Source organism: Lithobates pipiens, unplaced genomic scaffold (genome assembly GCF_037356315.1).
Source record: "Lithobates pipiens isolate NorthernLeopardFrog02 unplaced genomic scaffold, aLitPip1_a1.2 Scaffold_162, whole genome shotgun sequence".
Lineage (NCBI taxonomy): Eukaryota > Metazoa > Chordata > Amphibia > Anura > Ranidae > Lithobates > Lithobates pipiens.
In genome coordinates, this window is record NW_027507750.1 from 7,531,442 (window position 1) to 7,554,004 (window position 22,563).

The 22,563-nt window shown below is 45.8% G+C and overlaps 1 protein-coding gene across 2 annotated transcripts in view; it reads left to right on the forward strand.

Annotated features, from left to right (window-relative positions):
• The first annotated feature begins 253 nt into the window (after positions 1-253).
• Positions 254-22,563, forward strand: part of ADGRA2 (adhesion G protein-coupled receptor A2) — a 367,830-nt gene continuing 345,520 nt past the window's right edge. For both annotated transcript variants that reach the window (XR_013276532.1, XM_077484825.1), the window contains exon 1: positions 254-905. Coding sequence is in view for 1 of the 2 variants with exons in the window: in XM_077484825.1 (XP_077340951.1) it covers positions 661-905 (245 nt within the window). In the remaining variant the exon portion in view is untranslated. The remainder of the gene's footprint in view (positions 906-22,563) is intronic.

A 22,563-nucleotide genomic window follows, 5' to 3' on the forward strand; every position in this document is an offset into this window, starting at 1 on the left:
CCTCAGGACAGAAAAATGCCCCCCCCCCCCCCCCATCTGCCTCTCTAGGGTATTCCTCCATTACTCTCTGCATTTCCACCTCTGTTCCTGCATGCGGCATCTGTAGAGGAATGACATCCTTCCTTGACTTGCACCCCTGGACTGTCCATGCATCCTTCCTCGGAGTGAGGAGTGAGGAGGAGGAGGAGGAGGAGGAGTGAGGAGGGTGTGTGCAGAGGGAAGAGGAGGTCCCGGAGCTCCAGTATCAGGAGAACTCAGAGCTGTGAGGATATCCCAGGCTGGATACAATCCGTTATGTCCCATCATAGGAGGCTAACCCCAAATCTGCCCAACCCCCAGCAGGCAGCCTGAGGAATAGGGACCTGGAAGTCCCAAGCTGACACTTACCTGCAGCAAAGAACTCAGATCCACTACTTACCTGCAGAAAAGAACGCCAATCCACTACTTACCTGCAGCAAATAACGCCGATCCACTACTTACCTGCAGCAAAGCACTCTCCACAACTTACCTGCAGCAAGGAACTCTTCACCACTTACCTGCAGCAAGGAATTCTTCACCACTTAAGAATCAAAGAACTCTCCACTACTTACCTGCAGCAAAGAGCTCCGCCACTTACCGCAAGGGGCATCTCTCGGACACCGGGTAGGATGGGCTGACACCATGCCCCTGATGATGGTGGGTCTCCGGGCTGTGAGTTGCCTGGTCGGGGTGGTGGTCCTCCTGTCCTTGGTGCCCTGGACCCGGAGCTGCCCCGTCCTCATCCACAGCTGCAAATGTGTCCTGGAGCGCCCCAAACATGGGGGGGTGACTTCTACCGGGGCTCAGAGGAAGAAGGTGATATGTACTAACGAGGACCTGCTGGAGGTGCCCGACCCTGCCCTGATCCCCAACAAGACCGCCACCCTGTGAGTGTTCTGGGGTCCTGGGGGTGGAAGAGTGAGGGGTCCTGGGGGGGGGGGGGATCGGTAAGAGTGAGGGGTCCTGGGGGGGGGGGGATTCGAGAGGATGAGGGGTCCTGGGGGTTGAAGAGTGAGGAGTCCTCTGGGGGGGGGGGGGGGGTGGGGGTTGTGAGGGGTCCCATCTGGATGAAAGATCAGGAATTACAATCTGCATGGAGTATGTGTGTCTGCTGGAGTGCTCACCATATCCAGGAAACGTGTGTGCACTTCATGTTACATATAATGATACAAAGTAACTGATCTCTACATGAACTCTGTATACAGTGTATCTGAGCTCTATATATACATGAGCACTGTATACAATGTATCTGAGCTCTATATATATATACATGGGGACTGTATACAATGTATCTGAGCTCTATATATACTTGAACTCTGTATACAATGTATCTGAGCTCTATATATACATGAACACTGTATACAATGCATCTGAGCTATATATACATGAACACTGTATACAATGTATCTGAGCTCTATATACATGAACACTGTATACAATGTATCTGCGCTCTATATATACATGAACTCTGTATACAATGTATCTGCGCTCTATATATACATGAACTCTGTATACAATGTATCTGAGCTCTATATACATGAACACTGTATACAATGTATCTGCGCTCTATATATACATGAACACTGTATACAATGTATCTGCGCTCTATATATACATGAACTCTGTATACAATGTATCTGAGCTCTATATACATGAACACTGTATACAATGTATCTGCGCTCTATATATACATGAACACTGTATACAATGTATCTGCGCTCTATATATACATGAACTCTGTATACAATGTATCTGCGCTCTATATATACATGAACTCTGTATACAATGTATCTGCGCTCTATATATACATGAACTCTGTATACAATGTATCTGAGCTCTATATACATGAACACTGTATACAATGTATCTGCGCTCTATATATACATGAACACTGTATACAATGTATCTGCGCTCTATATATACATGAACTCTGTATACAATGTATCTGCGCTCTATATATACATGAACTCTGTATACAATGTATCTGCGCTCTATATATACATGAACACTGTATACAATGTATCTGAGCTCTATATATACATGAACACTGTATACAATGTATCTGCGCTCTATATATACATGAACTCTGTATACAATGTATCTGCGCTCTATATATACATGAACTCTGTATACAATGTATCTGCGCTCTATATATACATGAACACTGTATACAATGTATCTGAGCTCTATATATACATGAACACTGTATACAATGTATCTGCGCTCTATATATACATGAACTCTGTATACAATGTATCTGCGCTCTATATATACATGAACTCTGTATACAATGTATCTGCGCTCTATATACATGAACACTGTATACAATGTATCTGCGCTCTATATATACATGAACACTGTATACAATGTATCTGCGCTCTATATATACATGAACACTGTATACAATGTATCTGCGCTCTATATATACATGAACACTATATACAATGTATCTGAGCTCTATATACATGAACATTGTATACAATGTATCTGAGCTCTATATACATGAACACTGTATACAATGTATCTGAGCTCTATATATACATGAACTCTGTATACAATGTATCTGAGCTCTATATATACATGAACTCTGTATACAATGTATCTGAGCTCTATATATACATGAACACTGTATACAATGTATCTGAGCTCTATATATATACATGAACTCTGTATACAATGTATCTGAGCTCTATGTCAATAATCACACTACTATACAATGAAAAATAAAGATAAAAGCTGATTTGTTGGCATGCAGAACTGCTCCATATTCTATTAGATCCCCCTCTGTGCAGTCCATGTGAAAGAACCTTAAAGGACGATTATAACCCCCCCCCCCCCTCATTTTATTGTCATCTGTGTCCCATTGGGGAGATTTCCCATCACTTCCTGTCCCTTAGACAAGACAGGAGTTGGTTAAAAATCCCTCCAAATTCAGGGAATCCCCGAGTGTCACCAGAACTAGTGTCCCCATGGGAAGATTTCCCTTCCGCTCTTGTATTGATGACAACCCAAAGTGTAGGGTTTTGTTTTTAGTTTAATTCTAATTTATAATAATAAATGGGGAACTATAGAGAGGAAGAAGGGGAACAGACAGCCATAAAAACTCCACAGACGTTCTAATCCCTCTTCACTCTATCCAAAACCAAAAAAAAAAGAAAGTTTTGTCTTTTAGTTTTACTTTAAAGCCCTTGTCATTTTTTTTTTTTTTTTACTGCTTTCTGGGTCCCCATTGGGGAGAAACTTCCTCTGGATTTGTCCCGGAGACCATTTGTGACCGGGAATGAGATTCAGGGGAGGAAGCAAAGTTTTGGTCGGCCACCAGAGATGGAATCTGTGGGGACAACTATCACCAGAGGGGCACAGACCTCACATTGGGGAGATCTGCATCTCACTTCCTGTTGTGTCCACAGAACAGGAAGAGAATGTAAATCTCCCCAGTGGGGTACAAACAACATAAAAACAAACAGAGGTTTTCACCGCTCCAACTCCATCCAAATTTGAAAGAAAATTTGGGTTTTAATTATACTTTTAAGCTGATCTCTGCATGATTTTAGTTTCCATGAATCAAACCCAAGAATGAGGAATTCTGTACATTATTATATTTAGTGAATGATCTCTTCAGTGTTTCTATTATTAGTATATTATCTCTTCCTTATTTCTATTATTGTTTTGTTTGTTTACAAATACTATATAAATAAGATGCGACTCGCAAGGATGTTTTGAGTTTTCTAGTAAAATGTTTATAAACAATCGATGATGTCAGAATGAATATCTGTATTATGGGCCGGCTCACACCACGATTCGCACAGGGCCGCGCTGTGCATTCCTATGCGATTCAACAGTGATCTAGGTGCTGTGCGATTTTTCAGCCCATTCAGCCCTGAATCAGCTGAAGTCATGCCGGAACCACCCCAAAAGTAGTGCATGCACCACTTTTCATAAAATGCACAGGAACTGGATCGCATGGCACTACTACTGTACCATGCGATCCAGTGCAGGCAACTGCATTGCGTTTGCGACCAGCATTTGGGCATTTCATTCAGTAAGGCTAGGTTCGTAGCGATGCATTTTATTTTTGTGCATTTGCAGATCCACAGAAACGCACCGCAGTCCATTTAACCACTTAAAGCTGAGTTCCACCAATTTTTTTTTTTTTTTAAAGTCAGCAGCTACAAATACTGCAGCTGCTGACTTTTAAAATATGGACACTTACCTGTCCAGGGCACCCGCGATGTCGGCACACGAAGTCGACCCGTCCCTCGTCTCCCGGGTGGAGGCACCGCCATCTTTGGTAAGGGAATCAGTAAGTGTTCCCTACTGCGCATGCGCGACTCGTGCTGCACAATCCCACTGGTCCCTGCTGTCTTATGGGACCTGTGTGTCTCCCAGAAGACAGCGGGGGGCGAGAAGGCGCCGGAAGTGGCGTAGATACCCGTGGGTGGCTCGGCTATCTATACCCGGAAGTGGGAGCAAAATACATGCATTAGACAGGTATCTGCTCCACCCTGAAAGGTGTCAAATGTGACACCGGAAGGGGGGGGGGGGGGTAAGATTTCCCGAAAAAAGTGGAAGTTCAATTTTTGGGTGGAACTCCGCTTTAAAGAGGAACTGCAGTGTGCTCACATAATTTGTAATAAATACATCTTTGCCATTCTGAAGCTTCCCTCCAACCACTTTGCATATTATTTTATAAATATTGTGATTCTGTACTTGCCAAATATGCTGCAGAAATCTCCCTCCACTGAGTCTGGCGGTAGCCATTTTAACTGTGGGCAGCTGAAACTGCTGCCTGTTCACTTCCTGGATTTACACAGACACAGAGAGACACACCTCCAGCTCTGCATCTCTCATTGACCCTCTAATGACTCATAGTTTGGGGCATCTGAGAAGCCAATCAGTGGGTCCGGTGGACACGATGCCCGCCGGCCACCCATGATCATTCAACACAGAGTGCCAGCGGGTGGTCGGCAAGCAGCTAACCTTCTTTCCCTTGGGTCCCATTCACATCTATGTAGTTTCCTGCAATGCATTTTTTTGGGAAAAATGCAGGGACCTTTTTATATGCAGCACAGTGGCTCCATAGACTTCAATAGCATTGCATCAAAAATGCATGGAAAAGGCATATACATGTGTTTTTGGTGCGTTTTCCTACATGACAACGGACACCCTCCTCCTAGCAACATCAACACTTCCCAAAAAAACCTGAAATGCATAAAAAAAAAAAAAGGCGCATGGAACATTGCAAAAAGCACTGCAAAACAAAACAAAAAAAACACATTGACTGCACATGCATAGATGTGAACCTGGCCCTAACATTGACACCCGCTGCCGATCGCAACCTGCAGCGCATTCTGAATGTGGTGCAGGAAATGCGCACAGAATGGGGGTTTCTTGTGTTCTGGGGTGACCTGGCTCTATATGTCTATATATGCTTTGTATCGTTTTTGGGAATATCAGCAGATCCTGGTATACTTGTGAAGAATTCATATCGGTGTAATGTGCGCAGATTGTATGGATCACATTTGTCGGGGGGAAGGATTGCTGCATGTGTGATGTCATTGATGGCTACTGGAGTAGCTGTGAATTGGGACATCCATCTGTGAAATGAAGTCACAATTTGGGGTCATTTACTAAAAGCAAATAGGCATTTACAGCATCCCCCCCCCCGCCCCCCCCAAGAGCCTAGTAAATGAGGTCAGGCTCTGCTGACTTCCATCATCCAATCATGTGCAAGCAACAAAATGCATTTTTTTCTTCTTGCATTTGATTGGGTATTCCTTGCGAAGTGTAAATTTTACCTCATTCACTAAGCTATGGATGAAAAATCCCTTACAAAGTGAGCAGCCTACAGTATTTTCCTTTAGTAAATCAACCCTAATCGATCAATCTATCACCCAGTGAGCTGCCTATCAGTGTAGATGTTTATTATTAATACAATGTGGCTTCCTAGACATCTAATTGGCATTGTTTCTAAACTGGATACATTGTTTCTGGATTGGATACATTGTTTATAAACTGGATACATTGTTTCTGGATTGGATACATTGTTTCTAGACTGGATACATTGTTTCTAGACTGGATACATTGTTTCTGGACTGGATACATTGTTTCTAGACTGGATACATTGATTCTAGACTGGATACATTGTTGCTAGACTGTATAAATTGTTGCTAGACTGGATACATTGTTTCTAAACTGGATACATTGTTTCTGGACTGGATACATTGTTTCTAAACTAGATACATTGTTTCTGGATTGGATACATTGTTTCTAGACTGGATACATTGTTTCTAGACTGGATACATTGTTTCTGGACTGGATACATTGTTTCTAGACTGGATACATTGTTGCTAGACTGTATAAATTGTTGCTAGACTGGATACTTTGTTTCTGGACTAGATACTTTGTTTCTAGACTGGATACATTGTTTCTGGACTGGATACATTGTTTCTAGACTGGATACATTGTTGCTAGACTGGATACATTGTTTCTGGACTGGATATATTGTTTCTAAACTAGATGCATTGTTTCTGGATTGGATACATTGTTTCTGGACTGGATACATTGTTTCTGGACTGGATACATTGTTTCTGGACTGGATACATTGTTTCTACACTGGATACTTTGTTTCTACACTGGATACTTTGTTTCTAGACTGGATACATTGTTTCTGGACTGGATACATTGTTTCTAGACTGGATACATTGTTTCTAAACTAGATACATTGTTTCTGGATTGGATACATTGTTTCTAGACTGGATACATTGTTTCTAGACTGGATACATTGTTGCTAGACTGGATACATTGTTTCTGGACTCGATACATTGTTTCTGGACTCGATACATTGTTTCTGGACTGGATACATTGTTTCTGGACTGGATAAATTGTTTCTAGTGGTGCAAAGGTGCTCAATAAAAGAAGCAATGTTCAAAAGTCAATATATGTCCAATCCTAGGCAGTATAGAAATGTATTGCATGCCCTGCGATTTCTTCGAATAAAACAATAAAAGTGTATCAATAAAGTGCAAAGGTGCTCAATAAAAGATATGGTTGAAAGAGGCAATGCTCAAAGGTCAATATATATCCAACCCTGGGCAGTATAAAAGTGTATCGCACGCCCTGTGATTTTTTTTCGAATAAAACAATAAAAGTGTATCAATAAGACAATAAAGGTATATCAAAACACTCAAATGATTCTTCGTAGAACAGTGATAGGAAATATATCCATATGGTGTGCAGAATGAAGTGAAAAACGGTGCTCAAAGGAAGGTGCACTACAACTGCAATAAATCCTGAAGGAATAGGTGAAATCCTAAACAGCATATAAAAGCATACAAAAAAAATTCCCCCATATAGGTATATGCTGTAAATGTTATTCGAAGAAATCGCAGGGCATGCGATACGTTTCTTATACTGCCTAGGATTGGACGTATATTGACCTTTGAACATTGCTTCTTTTATTGAGCCCCTCTGCACTTCATCTGGCACATTATTTAGGTTCCTAGCGCAGCAATTCCTTCACTTTATATGTTTTCTGGGTTCTGACATTTCCTTCAGTGTTGCAAAATATTGTTTAAAAAAAAAAACGCACACATTTGGTAGTTCGGGAATATCATTGTATTATATGGTTTCTAGTGGTGCTGATGATGAGATATTATGAATGCCGGTTGATTGGACCTGTGATTGGTGTCAGGACTCATGGTGGATAAGTATATACAGCTGTCATTTGCAGGGCCACCTTTAATATTGATTGGACCCCGGGCAAACGTTTTCTTGGGCTCCTCCCGCCCGAATTCACGTATCGACTATTCGCAGGCTCAAGGGGCAGCCGCTTTGGGCCCCCACAAAGACGGCCCTGGTCATTTGGATAATCCTAGGTGCAGAATGACATACCTTCGTCTAATCTGTGTCCTATCTGTACACGGTACAAAATCTGTGTGATCAACTTTAGATACAGTATAAACAAAATGACCTACCTAAACTAGCCCAATCGATTTGTATCCAAATTAGAAATATAGAAAAGTGACGGGCAGAAAAAAGACTGAGTAGCCCATTGAGTCTGCCCATTTTATTTATTTATTATTTTTTTGTTGGTGTTTTTTTATTTTTTGTTTTCTTGTTTTTTATTTATTTATTTAGTTTTTTTTTGTTCGTTTGTTTTTTACTTATTTATTTATTTATTTTATCTGTTTGTTTTTTACTTATTTATTTATTTGTTGTTTTTCTTGTTTTTTACTTATTTTTTTTTTCATTACCTTTGTTGTCTGACTATAGATCTATGTTTATCCCAAGCATGTTTGAAGCCATTTAGGCTCGGTTCACACAGGGGGCGACACGGGGGCGACACGACTTGCCGCGCCGCGACCTGACAAGTCGCCCCCGTTCTGTACTACGGAACCGTTCTAAGAGGAGCGACTCGAGTCGCTCCGACTTAGAAAAAAGGTTCCTGTACTACTTTTGGGCGACCTCGGGGCGACTTGCATTGACTTCTATACAGAAGTCGCTTGCAAGTCGCCGCTGAGGTCGCGGCAGGTCGCGGCACGGCAAGTCGTGTCGCGCCCTGTGTGAACCGAGCCTTACTGTTGACTGTCTCGCTACCTCAACTGGTAGTAGTTTTTTTTTCCAATCATCAACCACCCTTTTAGTGAAATAATACTTTCAAAAATTAGTTTTGAATTTTCCCGCAGTTAGGGTACTTTCACACTGGGGCTGCGCCGCATGAGTGGTAAAGCGCTAGTTTTGGCGGAACTTTCCCGTCCTTTTTAGTGGCGATTTTCGGCCGCTAGCGGGGGCGCTTTTAACCCACCCCGCTAGCGGCTGAAGAAAAGGTTGAAAGCTCCCCGGTTTTGCGGGGCGCTTTCCGAAGCACACTCCAGGTGCTTCAGAAGCGCTGCCCATGCATTCCAATGGGCAGGGGCGATTTAGGAGCGCTGTATACAGCGCTCCCAAACCTCCCCAAAGATGCTGCTTGCAGGGCTTTTTGTAACATCCCGCAGGCGCAACCGCCCCCAGTGTGAAAGCACTCGACTCTCACACTGGGGAGGCATAGGAGGCAGTTTTCAGGCACTTTACAGGCGCTATTTCTAGCGCTAAAATGCCTGAAAAATGCATTCAGTGTGAACGGTCTTAGTTGGAGGTCATTTACTTGCGTTCTTGATTTTGGTTTCATATTGAAGAGACCTCCTTCCTGAACCTTATTCACCCCCTTAATGTATTTAAAGGTTTTTAATCACGTCTCCCCTTTCCCTTCTTTCCTCCAGATCCGCTCACTACATAATGGTTGGCAGACCTTAAAGCGACATTAAAGTGTCATTAAAAAAATAGAATAAAATACCAAACATGTTATACTTACCTGCTCTGTGTAATGGTTTTGTACAGAGCAGCCCCAATCCTCTTCTTCTGCAGTCTCCACGGAGTACCCCCCATGGAAAGTCGCTTTCCATGGGGGCACCCATGCGTGCTCGCTTCCGAGCCACCCTGCCTGCATGTATTGACACAGAGTGGGCGGCTCGGCCCCACCCGCCGCTTGCTCGGCACAGCATTTTATTAACAGCCAATGGCTCCCGCTGCTTTCAATCTGCCCAATAAAGGGGGAGACAGTGGTGAGAGCGGCTGCTCTCGTGCACATTGCTGGATTGGATTGGACTCAGGTAAGTATAAGATGGAGGGGGGAGGGGGAGATTTTGCAGCACAGAAGATTTCTCCCCCCTATCGTGTCATTGGTTGTTATGGGACTGGTGGCTGACCTGCCTGCATTCTGACAGCTCATTAATATTATTATACAGGATTTATATTGCAGCAACAGTTTTGTGCAGCGCTTATTCATACTGATCCAGGGCAAACTGGGTCCCGCGCTTGCCACATTCCCAGGGTAGTCCAGATAGAACCCCAGGGAGCCACGGCACCCATGTTGTGAAACACTGCCTTAAAGCGGAGTTCCGCCACTTCTTTTTTTTTTTTAACTCAGCAGCTACAAATACTGCAGCTGATGACTTTTAAAATATGGGCACTTACCTGTCCAGGGCACCCGCGATGTTGTCCCTCGGCTATCGGGTGCTGCCGCCTCCATCTTCGGTAAGGGAATCAGGAAGTGAAGCCTTGCGCCTTCACTTCCTGGTTCCCTACTGCGCATGCGCGACTTGCGCTGCGCATTCCCACTGGTCCTTGCTGTCTCCTGGGATCTCTGTGTCTCCCAGAAGACAGCGGGAGGGGGGGGAGGGAAGTACCGTAGATACCCGCAGTTGGCGTGGGTATCTATGCCCGGAAGTGGGAGCAAAATATCTGTATTTGTATTTGCTCCCCCCTGAAAGGTGACAAATGTGACACCGGAGGGGGGGGGGGGGGGTTGAGAAAAGCGGAAGTTCCATTTTTGGGTGGAACTCAACTTTAAGCAACCAAATGACTCTCTTAGGCCCCTTTTACACTGGGAAGGCCGGGCTTTCACACTAGCAGGACGATAAAAAAAGTCCTGCTAGCCGCATCTTTGGAGCGGTGAAAGGAGCGGTGTATTCATGGGACAGCACGGCTATACCGCCGGCAAAGCCCCGCTGCAGGGTTTTAACCCTTTTTCGGCCGCTATCGGGGGTTAAAACCACCCCGCTAGTGGCCGCATACGCCGCTAAAACGACGGTAATGCGCTGCTAAAATAGCGGCGCTTTACCGCCGACGGCCGCACCGCCCCCGTGTGAAAGGGGCATTATGAAGTTAGACCCGCACTACCTAACACAAGTGTTTACGGGACAGGTCCTCATCCATAATAATGGGCATACATCTTTGTTGTATTGGGAATTAAATAATCCATCCAACGTATCCATGTAGGTCCATCATGGGGGTAGCAGAAAGTTTTTTGTTGGCCTGACCATGCATGGAATAGACGTGATGAATCTGATAGTGATACATTTCAAGCAATTAATTCCTCGGAGGGAGAAAGCAAAGCTGTTGACATAACTTTCCCCAGGAGGGACTTTCACAAGTTTGAAGTTCTATAATGAACAACACATTAGAATCTGGGATTGATTTCCATAATTATGAAGTGGCACAGTCTATGGTTTTACAAGTGTTCATACTTTGAATCTGAAAGTGATGAACTTATTTCATATTATTAGTCAGTGTGTGGAACTCTTGTCCCTGAACTGCCAGACTTGGAGTGCCCCTGTCCCTCAAGTGGAACCTGTGACCTAGACTTGCGATAGGAAAGACAATGGAGGTCATGTGATGACGAATGCTTTCGGATTTGGTCGGTGCCGTACTTTGTGTTTTGTGCAGGTTTTTTTTTCTCGTTGCGCTTATTTATTACCCCTCAAGGACAGCACAGTGGCTCAGTAGCTAAACTGGAAGCACTGGGGTTTCTGTGGCTGTGGGTGCATTGTTTGCTCTGCCTCCCTCAAAAAAAAAAAGCACCAGCCGCTACCGATGGAGACGTGGATGGATGGAGGAGTGGAAGGATGGATGGAGACATGGGTAGATGGATGGAGACATGGAGGGATGGAGGTGTGGAAGGATGGATGGAGACATGGATGGATGGGGGGTGGAAGGATGGAGGAGTGGAAGGATGGATGGAGACATGGATGGATGGGGGGTGGAAGGATGGATGGAGACATGGATGGATGGGGGAGTGGAAGAATGGATGGAGACATGGATGGATGGAGGAGTGGAAGGATGGATGGAGACATGGATGGACGGAAGAGTGGAAGGATGGATGGAGACATGGATGGATGGAGGAGTGAAAGGATGGAGACATGGATGGATGGAGGAGTGAAAGGATGGAGACATGGATGGATGGGGGAGTGGAAGGATGGAGGAGTGGATGGATGGATGGAGACATGGATGGATGGGGGAGTGGAAGGATGGATGGAGACATGGATGGATGGAGGAGTAGAAGGATGGAGACATGGATGGACGGAGGAGTGGAAGGATGGATGGAGACATGGATGGATGGAGGAGTGGAAGGATGGATGGAGACATGGATGGATGGAGCAGTGGAAGGATGGATGGAGACATGGATGGATGTGGGAGTGGAAGGATGGAGGAGTGGAAGGATGGATAGAGACATGGATGGATGGGGGGTGGAAGGATGGATGGAGACATGGATGGATGTGGGAGTGGAAGGATGGATGGAGACATGGATGGATGGAGGAGTAGAAGGATGGATGGGGGAGTGGAAGGATGGATGGAGACATGGATGGATGGAGGAGTAGAAGGATGGATGGAGGAGTGGAAGGATGGATGGAGACATGGATGGATGGAGGAGTAGAAGGATGGAGACATGGATGGATGTTGAAGTGGAAGAATGGATGGAGACATGGATGGATGGAGGAGTAGAAGGATGGAGACATGGATGGATGAGGGTGTAGAAGGATGGAGACATGGATGGATGGAGGAGTGGAAGGATGGAGGAGTGGAAGGATGGATGGAGACATGGATGGATGGGGGAGTGGAAGGATGGAGACATGGATGGATGGGGGAGTGGAAGGATGGATGGAGACATGGATGGATGGAGACATGGATGGATGGGGGAGTGGAAGGATGGAGACATGGATGGATGGGGGAGTGGAAGGATGGAGACATGGATGGATGGGGGAGTGGAAGGATGGAGACATGGATGGATGTGGAAGTGGAAGGATGAATGGAGACGTGGAAGGATAGGGAAGTTTGCGTTTGCTTTGAGTATTAAAAATGAATGAAATCGAGGTTCTCAGATAAAATGTAGTTCCGCTTTCACTCATGCTAGCTCATTACCACAAGCGGTATAGCATGTTACTCTATGGATAACACGTTGTGCTGGTCTATTTTGACAAATCATTGGACTTTAACCACTGACGGATTGCCCACCGCTTTGTACTGTGGGCGGGCGGCTTGTACAGGCACCCCGACACGACATACATGTATGTCGCTCTCTTCTTCCGGGTTCAGGGTGAAGAGTTTTATGGTCTTGAAGGGGGTACAACCCTCAGGAGCTCAAGAGTGTTATAAATATGAATTGAAGTGCAATACAAAATGCAAAACAACTGGCATCCGTATGGTTGGGGTCTGGCTTCAGTAAGGTGAAGTTCAGTTATTATGGGTTGGTGCATTTTGCTGCTTAAGGTGGACATCTTTGAAGCCCACATAAGGAAAAGGGTGGCTCTGCGCCGATCTGTCACCAAATATTATAATATCACTATCTGTGGACAGCAGTGGCCAAGGAGGACAAAGCCTGCCCCTCATATCACTGACATCCCGGTATACAATCACCATCTACACATCCTTAGATGAGCCATCCACAGATCCCGGGATGAGGCCTGCTGGGTCAATGTACAGTGCCATGTCCTTTGTTTATATATCGCTCTTCCCTTCCTTGGACAGACTTGGCTTCTGCCTTCTCTGGGGTTATCAGGGGTGACAGTTGTGTTGCTCTTACACTTGTTAACACTTGTTAGAGCACTTCTGAGTTCCGCTTTGAGTCTCAAGTGATGTATTTTTTCAGGATGACCTCATATTAGATAGGCAATCCGTGCCAAGCTGGACGAACAGTATGATAGTGTCAGGTCATCATTGTTCTCACCAAGGCTTTCCCCTGAAGGGTCAGTCCAGTTGGGTATTGGCTGTCATTGTGACCTTGCAGTGCTGGGGTCCTGAGTTTAGATTGCACCACAGATGCATGGAGTTTGTATATTCTCTTTTTTGTGCGCCTTTTCCAGCTGCTTCAAGGTGCTGCAGTAGGACATAAGGTTGTAAGAACATTAGTGGCAGGGACTAATGTAAATGCTTCTATGTACTCTGCAATGTGCGAGAACCAGGGCTGTATAAATCAATGTAGGACCGTCCTAGGCTGCTAGGTAAATGTTGTTTTTGGCTTCGCTGTAGTGAGTGGAGCAGTGATTGATTGTTTTTATCCTGAGCTTCCTAAGCTAGGTGCTTGATTTCTCCCACCTGTCCTTGGAAGAAGTTTCTACAATATAGGGCAGTGAGGTTCAGATGAGCAGTAGGAATATTTATCATGCCCCAGTCAATCCATGGAAGGAGGCATCCAGAAGGTGGTCGGGGAGGATATATATGTTTTGGAAGCTCTGGGGAGTGTCTTTCTTCTTCGGGGAGAGTTCCAGGCTCCTGGGGGGCTGCTGCCCCTAGAAGAGAGTTTCTGAGACAGGAGATTGCAGTTTGGATCACAGCAGGAGCTGGGGTGAGGGTCCAAGGAAGATTATTAAAGGAGTATTTGCTGGAGAGCACTGTTCTGAAGTCCTGGGTCTGGAGGAGGATCTTTTTATCTCCCTCACTGAGGATCTACCCATGGAGGCTGGGTGGCAGACAGCTCCAAAGACACTGTGGGTAAAGACATTGCTGTGGACTTTTGGTGTGCTTTCTCTAGAAGGGATCTAAGTACCAAAGGTGGTGCTGCTCTGATAGAGTCCTAGACATACTGCCGGTTCACTGTTACCTCCAGGAAAGGCTGCTGTAAGAAGATTAGTGAGAGGTCTGTTGCAATTGATAATTTTGGAGTATCATGTGACCCTAAACCTCTCTCCTGTCAAAGTTTCTTCAAGCAATTAATACTAAAAGACTCACAAGTTTGGAGTTTACTACCAAATATTTATCAAACTATCCACCTTTGAAGTATTTTTCAGGTCTCAGTGAATCCTTATTAATCGGGGGTCAGTAGGAAGAATGTTCCTTACATTGGTGATCAGTGAGAAGAATGTCCCTTACATTGGTGATCAGTGAGAAGAATGTTCCTTACATTGGTGATCAGTGAGAAGAATGTTCCTTACATTGGTGATCAGTGGGAAGAATGTTCCTTACATTGGTGATCAGTGAGAAGAATGTTCCTTACATTGGTGATCAGTGAGAAGAATGTTCCTTACATTGGTGATCAGTGAGAAGAATGTTCCTTACATTGGTGATCAGTGAGAAGAATGTTCCTTACATTGGTGATCAGTGGGAAGAATGTTCCTTACATTGGTGATCAGTGGGAAGAATGTTCCTTACATTGGTGATCAGTGGGAAGAATGTCCCTTACATTGGTGATCAGTGAGAAGAATGTTCCTTACATTGGTGATCAGTGAGAAGAATGTTCCTTACATTGGTGATCAGTGGGAAGAATGTTCCTTACATTGGTGATCAGTGAGAAGAATGTTCTTTACATTGGTGATCAGTGAGAAGAATGTTCCTTACATTGGTGATCAGTGAGAAGAATGTTCCTTACATTGGTGATCAGTGAGAAGAATGTTCCTTACATTGGTGATCAGTGAGAAGAATGTTCCTTACATTGGTGATCAGTGGGAAGAATGTTCCTTACATTGGTGATCAGTGAGAAGAATGTTCCTTACATTGGTGATCAGTGGGAAGAATGTTCTTTACATTGGTGATCAGTGAGAAGAATGTTCCTTACATTGGTGATCAGTGAGAAGAATGTCCCTTACATTGGTGATCAGTGAGAAGAATGTCCCTTACATTGGTGATCAGTGAGAAGAATGTTCCTTACATTGGTGATCAGTGGGAAGAATGTTCCTTACATTGGTGATCAGTGAGAAGAATGTTCCTTACATTGGTGATCAGTGAGAAGAATGTCCCTTACATTGGTGATCAGTGGGAAGAATGTTCCTTACATTGGTGATCAGTGAGAAGAATGTTCCTTACATTGGTGATCAGTGAGAAGAATGTCCCTTACATTGGTGATCAGTGGGAAGAATGTTCCTTACATTGGTGATCAGTGGGAAGAATGTTCCTTACATTGGTGATCAGTGAGAAGAATGTTCCTTACATTGGTGATCAGTGGGAAGAATGTTCCTTACATTGGTGATCAGTGAGAAGAATGTCCCTTACATTGGTGATCAGTGAGAAGAATGTTCCTTACATTGGTGATCAGTGAGAAGAATGTTCCTTACATTGGTGATCAGTGAGAAGAATGTTCCTTACATTGGTGATCAGTGAGAAGAATGTTCCTTACATTGGTGATCAGTGAGAAGAATGTTCCTTACATTGGTGATCAGTGAGAAGAATGTTCCTTACATTGGTGATCAGGGGGAAGAATGTTCCTTACATTGGTGATCAGTGGGAAGAATGTCCCTTACATTGGTGATCAGTGAGAAGAATGTTCCTTACATTGGTGATCAGTGAGAAGAATGTTCCTTACATTGGTGGTCAGTGGGAAGGAGGAGGAGGACACACCCAAAGAGCTCTCTGTGAGAACCACCCATTTTTCAAGCCTGGGCCTTGCCTGCTAGCTTGGCCCAGGAATAATGCCTGATCCTGGGGGAGGCCCTGAGATGGATCCCCCTGATGACACGGGGCCCAGTGAGGAGGAGGTGGAGGATCTGACTGTAGGTCCGGGCCCTGGTATGGATGCCAGCGTTTTCAGCCTTAAGGTTGTTAATCGCTTTAGGGCGATTGGGAGAGCGGAGGAGAAACTTAAAGTTTTGAGAGTGGAGCTTAAAAACTTCAAAGCCAAATACTTCCAGGCCTGGAGTAAGAATCGCACCGCCATGAAGCCTGAGCTACAGGAATTAGAGGAAAAAGTAAAGCAGCAAACTTTATTGTTGGGAAAACTAAAAGAAAAAAGTGGAGCATTTAAAGAAAAGTTTGAAAACGAGAGAAGGTTTGTCAGCCAGTCCTCAGCATGTTCCGTGGATCAGCCTCAGCATATGGATGACCCGGGTCCATCTGCCTCTGCTCCTCTCCCCCCATGTAAGGCCTTGGAGTCGCCGGCGGCAACCAGCCAGGGGGTTGAGAGTGAGAATGGCACCCTGACCTTCATCCAGAGGATGGAATCCCCCCTGAGAGGAGACAAGTTTGTAATGTCTGATAATCCATCAGAGGTCCCGGAGGATGTTCAGAAGAATCAGCCAGGGAATGAGGATGAACCTGCACCAAATCCCCTGAACATGGATGTTGCTGCACCCGCATGTGCTGAGACCTGTAGTTCCACTACCACATTTGCTGCATGTGTTTCACACACTGTGTCTGACACCTGCAATGTGATTGCTTCACCTGAGCCTCTCTGTGTTCCAGCAGAGCTGATTGATGCTGATGGGGGAGGGGATCAGAATACTGCACCATGTGCAATGGAAGCCATGGATGTGTCAGTCCAGCCTGCACTGTCCTCTGCAGAAAGTCCTGTCCTGATGGAAGAGAACAGGCCAGCTGAAGATTCCACCAGCACAGCAGTGGGAACTGACACTGCTGGGAAGACTGCAGGACATGTGAATATACCAGCAAGTATTAACAATGACAGTCATGATAAAACAATGAATGTGGTGGGTGGTGGAGGTGATGGTGAAGGGGTTAATACTGCTGGGAAAAACAAAGATGACATTTCTCTCTCTGCTCAGAGGAAAGACTCATCGATTGTACAGACCAAATCTGTACAATCGATATCTGCTAAAGATGTCTCAGACAGTTCAAAACACACAAATATCTCTTCTGCTGGGAGGAATATGGGGAGTTATGCGTCTGTTGTGGGGAGTCGCACCAAGGAGGGTGGGGGGAATACTGTAAATATTGGTGGTCACAATATAGGGGGGTTTGGTGGTGGGATTGGTGGTGGGTATAGGAGGAGGAATGTGGTTCAGTTCAAGTGGGAGGGGGAGGGGACCCCACCAGTGAGGGGGAGGGTGGCAGAGTTGATTTTGGAAATGGGGTTTAAAGCTGTGGATATTTTTGCTTTGATTTGCCCAGTGGGGAGTTATGAATTTGATTTGTCTTTTGTAAAACCTGAGGGGTTGGATTTATTTTGGGAGCGACATAGGAGGTGCCAGGGCCTTTCGCAGTGGAGTGGTTTGGTGCCAAAGGTGATTTCCAGGCAGCCTCTGATAAAATCGGTGACCATCCTGGTGCGTAACGAATCCATACCAGAGGCTGATTTGATAGTATGGCTACGCCGATATGGTGAGGTCCTCACTCCACTGCGGAAGGTCCTGGATGAGCATGGGAAATGGACAGGGGCCTGGACGGTGTCACTAAAACTGGGGGTGCTGGGCAATGTAGTCCAACATCTGCCCTGCTCAGCTTTTCTGGGAAGAGATCGGCTGACTATTTTCTACCAGGGACAGCCCAAAGTCTGCAATAAATGTGGTGAAAAGGGCCATTTTGCCTCTACCTGCACCCGTAAAAAGTGTTCGCTATGCCAGGGTCTGGACCACTTGGCGAAAGATTGTACCCAAATTCGGTGCAATCTGTGCCAACAGCTTGGCCATCCTTACAGTAAGTGTCCAGAGGCTTTACATAACCTGCAAGGATTGGAGGCTGAGCTGCAGAGGCTGGATAAGGAGGATGAGGCCGCTGTAACTGTTGTTGTCCCTCCTGTGTCAGTTCCATCTGTTTCCCCTGGTAATGTTGTCCCTGAGTCTGTCCCTCCTGTGTCTGTTCCATCTGTTTCAGGTTCTGTTCCCCCTGGTAATGTTGTCCCTGAGTCTGTCCCTCCTGTGTCAGTTCCTTCTGTTTCAGATTCTGTTCCCTCTAGTGATGTGGTCCCTAAGTCTGTCCCCCATGTGGTTGTCCCTATTCCTGCTGTACGTAGGTCCTCCAGACTAGCGGAGGCTGCTGGGGGGGCAGGTTTAGCGGATCTTCCTTCTCAGCCTCCAGTCCCCGTCCCTCGGCAGCGCAAACGTGGTCAGGGGAATGTGGGGGTGCTGGATGGGGGTGGGGCGGATGGAAGGGTGTCCATATCCCATGTCTCACCCTCTGTTGAGGGGGATTCAGATGATGAGGGGTGGGAGACGTTTAGGAGGAAGAAAAAGAAGAAGAGGAAGACAAATAAAGTAGTTATTTCTTCCTCAGAGTCGGACCCAGGAGGGGTTCCTCCTGGTAACCCTTTTTCAGTTTTGTCAGGTGATGGGATGTCTGATATATCTTTTTCTTTATCATCCATGGATGAGGGGGAGTCATGTAGTTTGAAGAGAGCTGTTTCTGGTGATGAGAGTGTGGCAAAGGTTAAGAAACGACTACCCCAATCATCCTGATGGCAGTTCCCACTCCGATAAAGGTGGCGACCATTAATGTCGCCAGCATGAAATCTGCAAGAGCTCGTGATATTGCCTTATTTTTGCTCAGCGAGTTTGATGCCGAGATTTTATTTTTGCAAGAGACCTGGCTCAATACTTTGGCCGATGTCCATCTAGCAAAAAGGGAGTGGAGATGCGGTCCCTCCTTTTGGTCTCTTGCGGCAGAGCCCTGCAGCGGAGTTGCGGTCCTTTTTAAAACCGATATGGTAACGTGCCGGCGGGTAATTGAGGTAGAGATTGGGAGATGCATGGTCTTGGACGTCTCTGTTAGGGGGCAGGACTTGCGTCTGATTAATATCTATGGACCGCAGTCAAGATGGGGCAGGAAATGCCTCCTCACAGAGATCAAGCCCTTCCTTTTTACATCCCAGCAGGTTGTCTTTGGAGGTGATTTTAACACCATAATTAGGCCTGAAGACAGGAGAGGCTCCATAGACAGGCTGGCGTATGATAGCGTTTTTCTTAGAGATATGGTGAGACAAGCAGGCCTGGTAGATGTGCATATTAAGCACTGCCCTGGCAGCACGGGATTCACATTTCAGAGAGGGAATAGTCAGAGTAGGATAGATAGGTTTTTTTTAAAGGAGAACTCTGCTTTCTCGGCTCCTGAGTTGAGGGCGGTGGAGTTCTCTGACCACTGTATGCTGTCTGTGACTCTGAATGCCTCGGACACTCCACCCAGGGGAAGGGGTACCTGGAAACTGAATTCGGCTCTCCTGGAAGACGTAGAGGTAAGACAATCCTTTGAGGATTTTTTCCAGGCACAGGTTTCTATTCTGGACTTTTGCAGCACTAAGTCAGAGTGGTGGGAGCTTGTGAAACAAAGGGCGATTGGACTTTTCAAGGCCATAAGTAAGAAGAAGCAGCTTGGTATGTACATTGCCTACCAGCATTTGCGGAGGAAGCTTGATCGTCTTGTCTCGTATAGAGGAGATCCAGGGGAGATCTCTGAGGTGAAGTTTCTTCTTAGAAAGTGTCAATACGACCGGCATGCCTCCTTGGTTCTGGAGAGGGATTATGGAAAATATCACTCGCCTGATCCTTACCAGAACTGTAAGCAAGGCATAGCAGTTAAGACGGTCATAGGCCTGAGGGATAGTACGGGTTCCCTGGTGAAGTCCAGATCAGGGATCCTGGAGATCTTCAGATCATATTATGCAGACCTTCTGGGAAGAAAGGACCTTTGTCGGGACAAGATGGAAAGCTTTCTGGATTCTACTCCAGGATTGGGAAATGGTACATTGCCTTTGATGGATTTGACAGAACCAATTTCAGTGGATGAGGTAGTTCATGCTATAGAGAAGCTGGCTACCCAAAAATCGCCTGGGCCAGATGGGTTGACAGCTGAATTCTACAAGTGTTTTAAGTCCATTCTGGCTCCCTTTTTAGCGGAGGTTTATAACAGCTGTCTAGAAGAGGGTTCGCTCCCTCCCTCCATGAGGCAATCCGCTGTGATTCTTCTGTCAAAAGGTAAAGACCCCTCAATGATTGAGAACTGGCGCCCCATCAGTCTTCTCAATGTTGATAGAAAGATCTTGGCGAAGATTCTTTTTTGGCGCTTGTCGTCAGTGGCAGGCGATTTGTTGTCCAGTCATCAGCACTGCTCGGTCCAAGGTAGAAGTACCTTTTCAGCGGTTTTAGCTGTCCGGGAGGCTTTGGAACGATGCAGGGCTGCTGGATGGAGAAAGTACTTGCTGGCATTGGATCAGGCGAAGGCTTTTGATAGAGTCAATCACGAGTACCTGTATTTGCTACTTGGTAGATACGGCCTGCAGGGGAGGTTTATAGATTGGCTGAAGACATTATATAAAGGGGCTGAGAGCTTCCCACTGGTTAATGGTTGGGTTGGACGGCCTTTTGAGGTTGGCTCTGGTGTGCGCCAGGGATGTCCTCTGAGCCCCCTGTTATATGTATTCGCAATCGACCCCTTCATAAGAAGGCTAGAGAGTGGATCTTTGTGCGGGGTGCCTTTGGGCATTGCTGGTGTGCCACCTTTGAAGGTCGTGGCCTATGCCGATGATGTGTCTGTTATTGTCTCTGGAACGGAGGAGGCGCAGGAGGTGGTCTCTATGATAGAGCAGTACACGGAGGCTTCTGGTTCTAAAGTCAACCATGAAAAGAGTGAAGTTTTCTGGATGGGTGAGGAAGGTGAAAGCTTCGAACTTCCGGATGCCTTCCCAGAGCCCCAGCAGGAAATTAAAGTGTTGGGCATCAAATTTGGTCCTGGTGACTATGGTCATCGAAATTGGGAAAGCAGGTTGGTGTGTGCCAATGCCAAAGTAGCAAGTTGGAAGAAATGGAAGCTTTCTTTGAGGGAGAGGGTTGACTTGATCAAAACGTACCTGGTCCCAATTTTTTTATATGTCAGCTTTGTCTGTATCTTGCCAGTATCTCTCTATGCAAGGGTGTACAGCTGCTTTTTCCAACTGTTATGGGGAAGTAGGCTGAACCTGATCAAACGCAATGTAACTTACCTGTCTAGGCGGGAGGGTGGCCTAGGAATGGTCAACCCAATAGTTTTCTTTTCTCTGCTGTTTTTAAAGTACAATTTTGGTAACATGCTAGCAGAGAACCCGCCGGGATGGGTGGGTATTTTTCAATCTTGTTTTAGGCCTTTTCTGCGATCCTGGGAAGATGGCGGGCCAGTGAAAAGTCTGAGAGTCCGACATGGCAAGCTCCCGGCTTATGTTGCCCCGTGTCTGAAAATACTTCGGCAGTGGCAGGTGACAGTGGAGGATATCAAGTCCCTCCCCAGGAAGCTTCTGGAGAAGAGGATTTTGGGCTCTGCTTTCAGTGTGTCACTGGCCTTAAGGGATTGCCCAGGCTCTGTAATGAGGGAGGGGTTGCGTTTAATCAATTTAGAAAGAATCCCCTTGAAGTTTAGGGATCAAGCCTGGCTCGCCTTCCATGGAAGGCTCTATGTGAGAGGGAACTTGAAGCATCGCCCTGTGGATGATCGGGATTGTCCTAGAGCGGAGTGTGTTGGTAAAGTGGAGTCTATGGACCACTTTTTGCTCCAGTGTCCCTTTAACATAGAGGTGTATAAAAGGGTGGGGAGGGCTCTAGGCATCCCCTTTTTCTATCGCATGAGTTATGCGGAGTGGGTGTATGGGGCATTCCCGACTCACTGGGATTTTGATTTGGATACACTGTTTTTAGTTAGTATAGTTGTCCGTTACTTCACATGGAATGCACGGTGCCAGATTACCCTGCGGAAGAAAGTCCTCTCTGTTGAGGTGGTGGTGCACGATATTCTGGGTGAGGTTGGGAAAATTCGGGGTCTTGAGAAGGGCAGGGAGCCTCGGGCAGTCTGGATAAGGGCGTGGAGGAATATCAGACCTGCCTTTGGTGAACTGCCCATCTCTGGGTGAGGAGCTCTTTTCTTTTTCTGGTTCTTTCACTCCCTTAGCTTTTTTTGGTTAGTATCTTCTTTTTGAAGAAGGGCTGCATGCATAATGGGTACGGGTTTGTTTCTTAACCTCACAAGTTTGATGTCTGGTGTAATGGTGTGAGTCGTAATAGGATTTATGTTATTGCTTAAAGTATTTTTTTGGTTTGAGAGCAGATT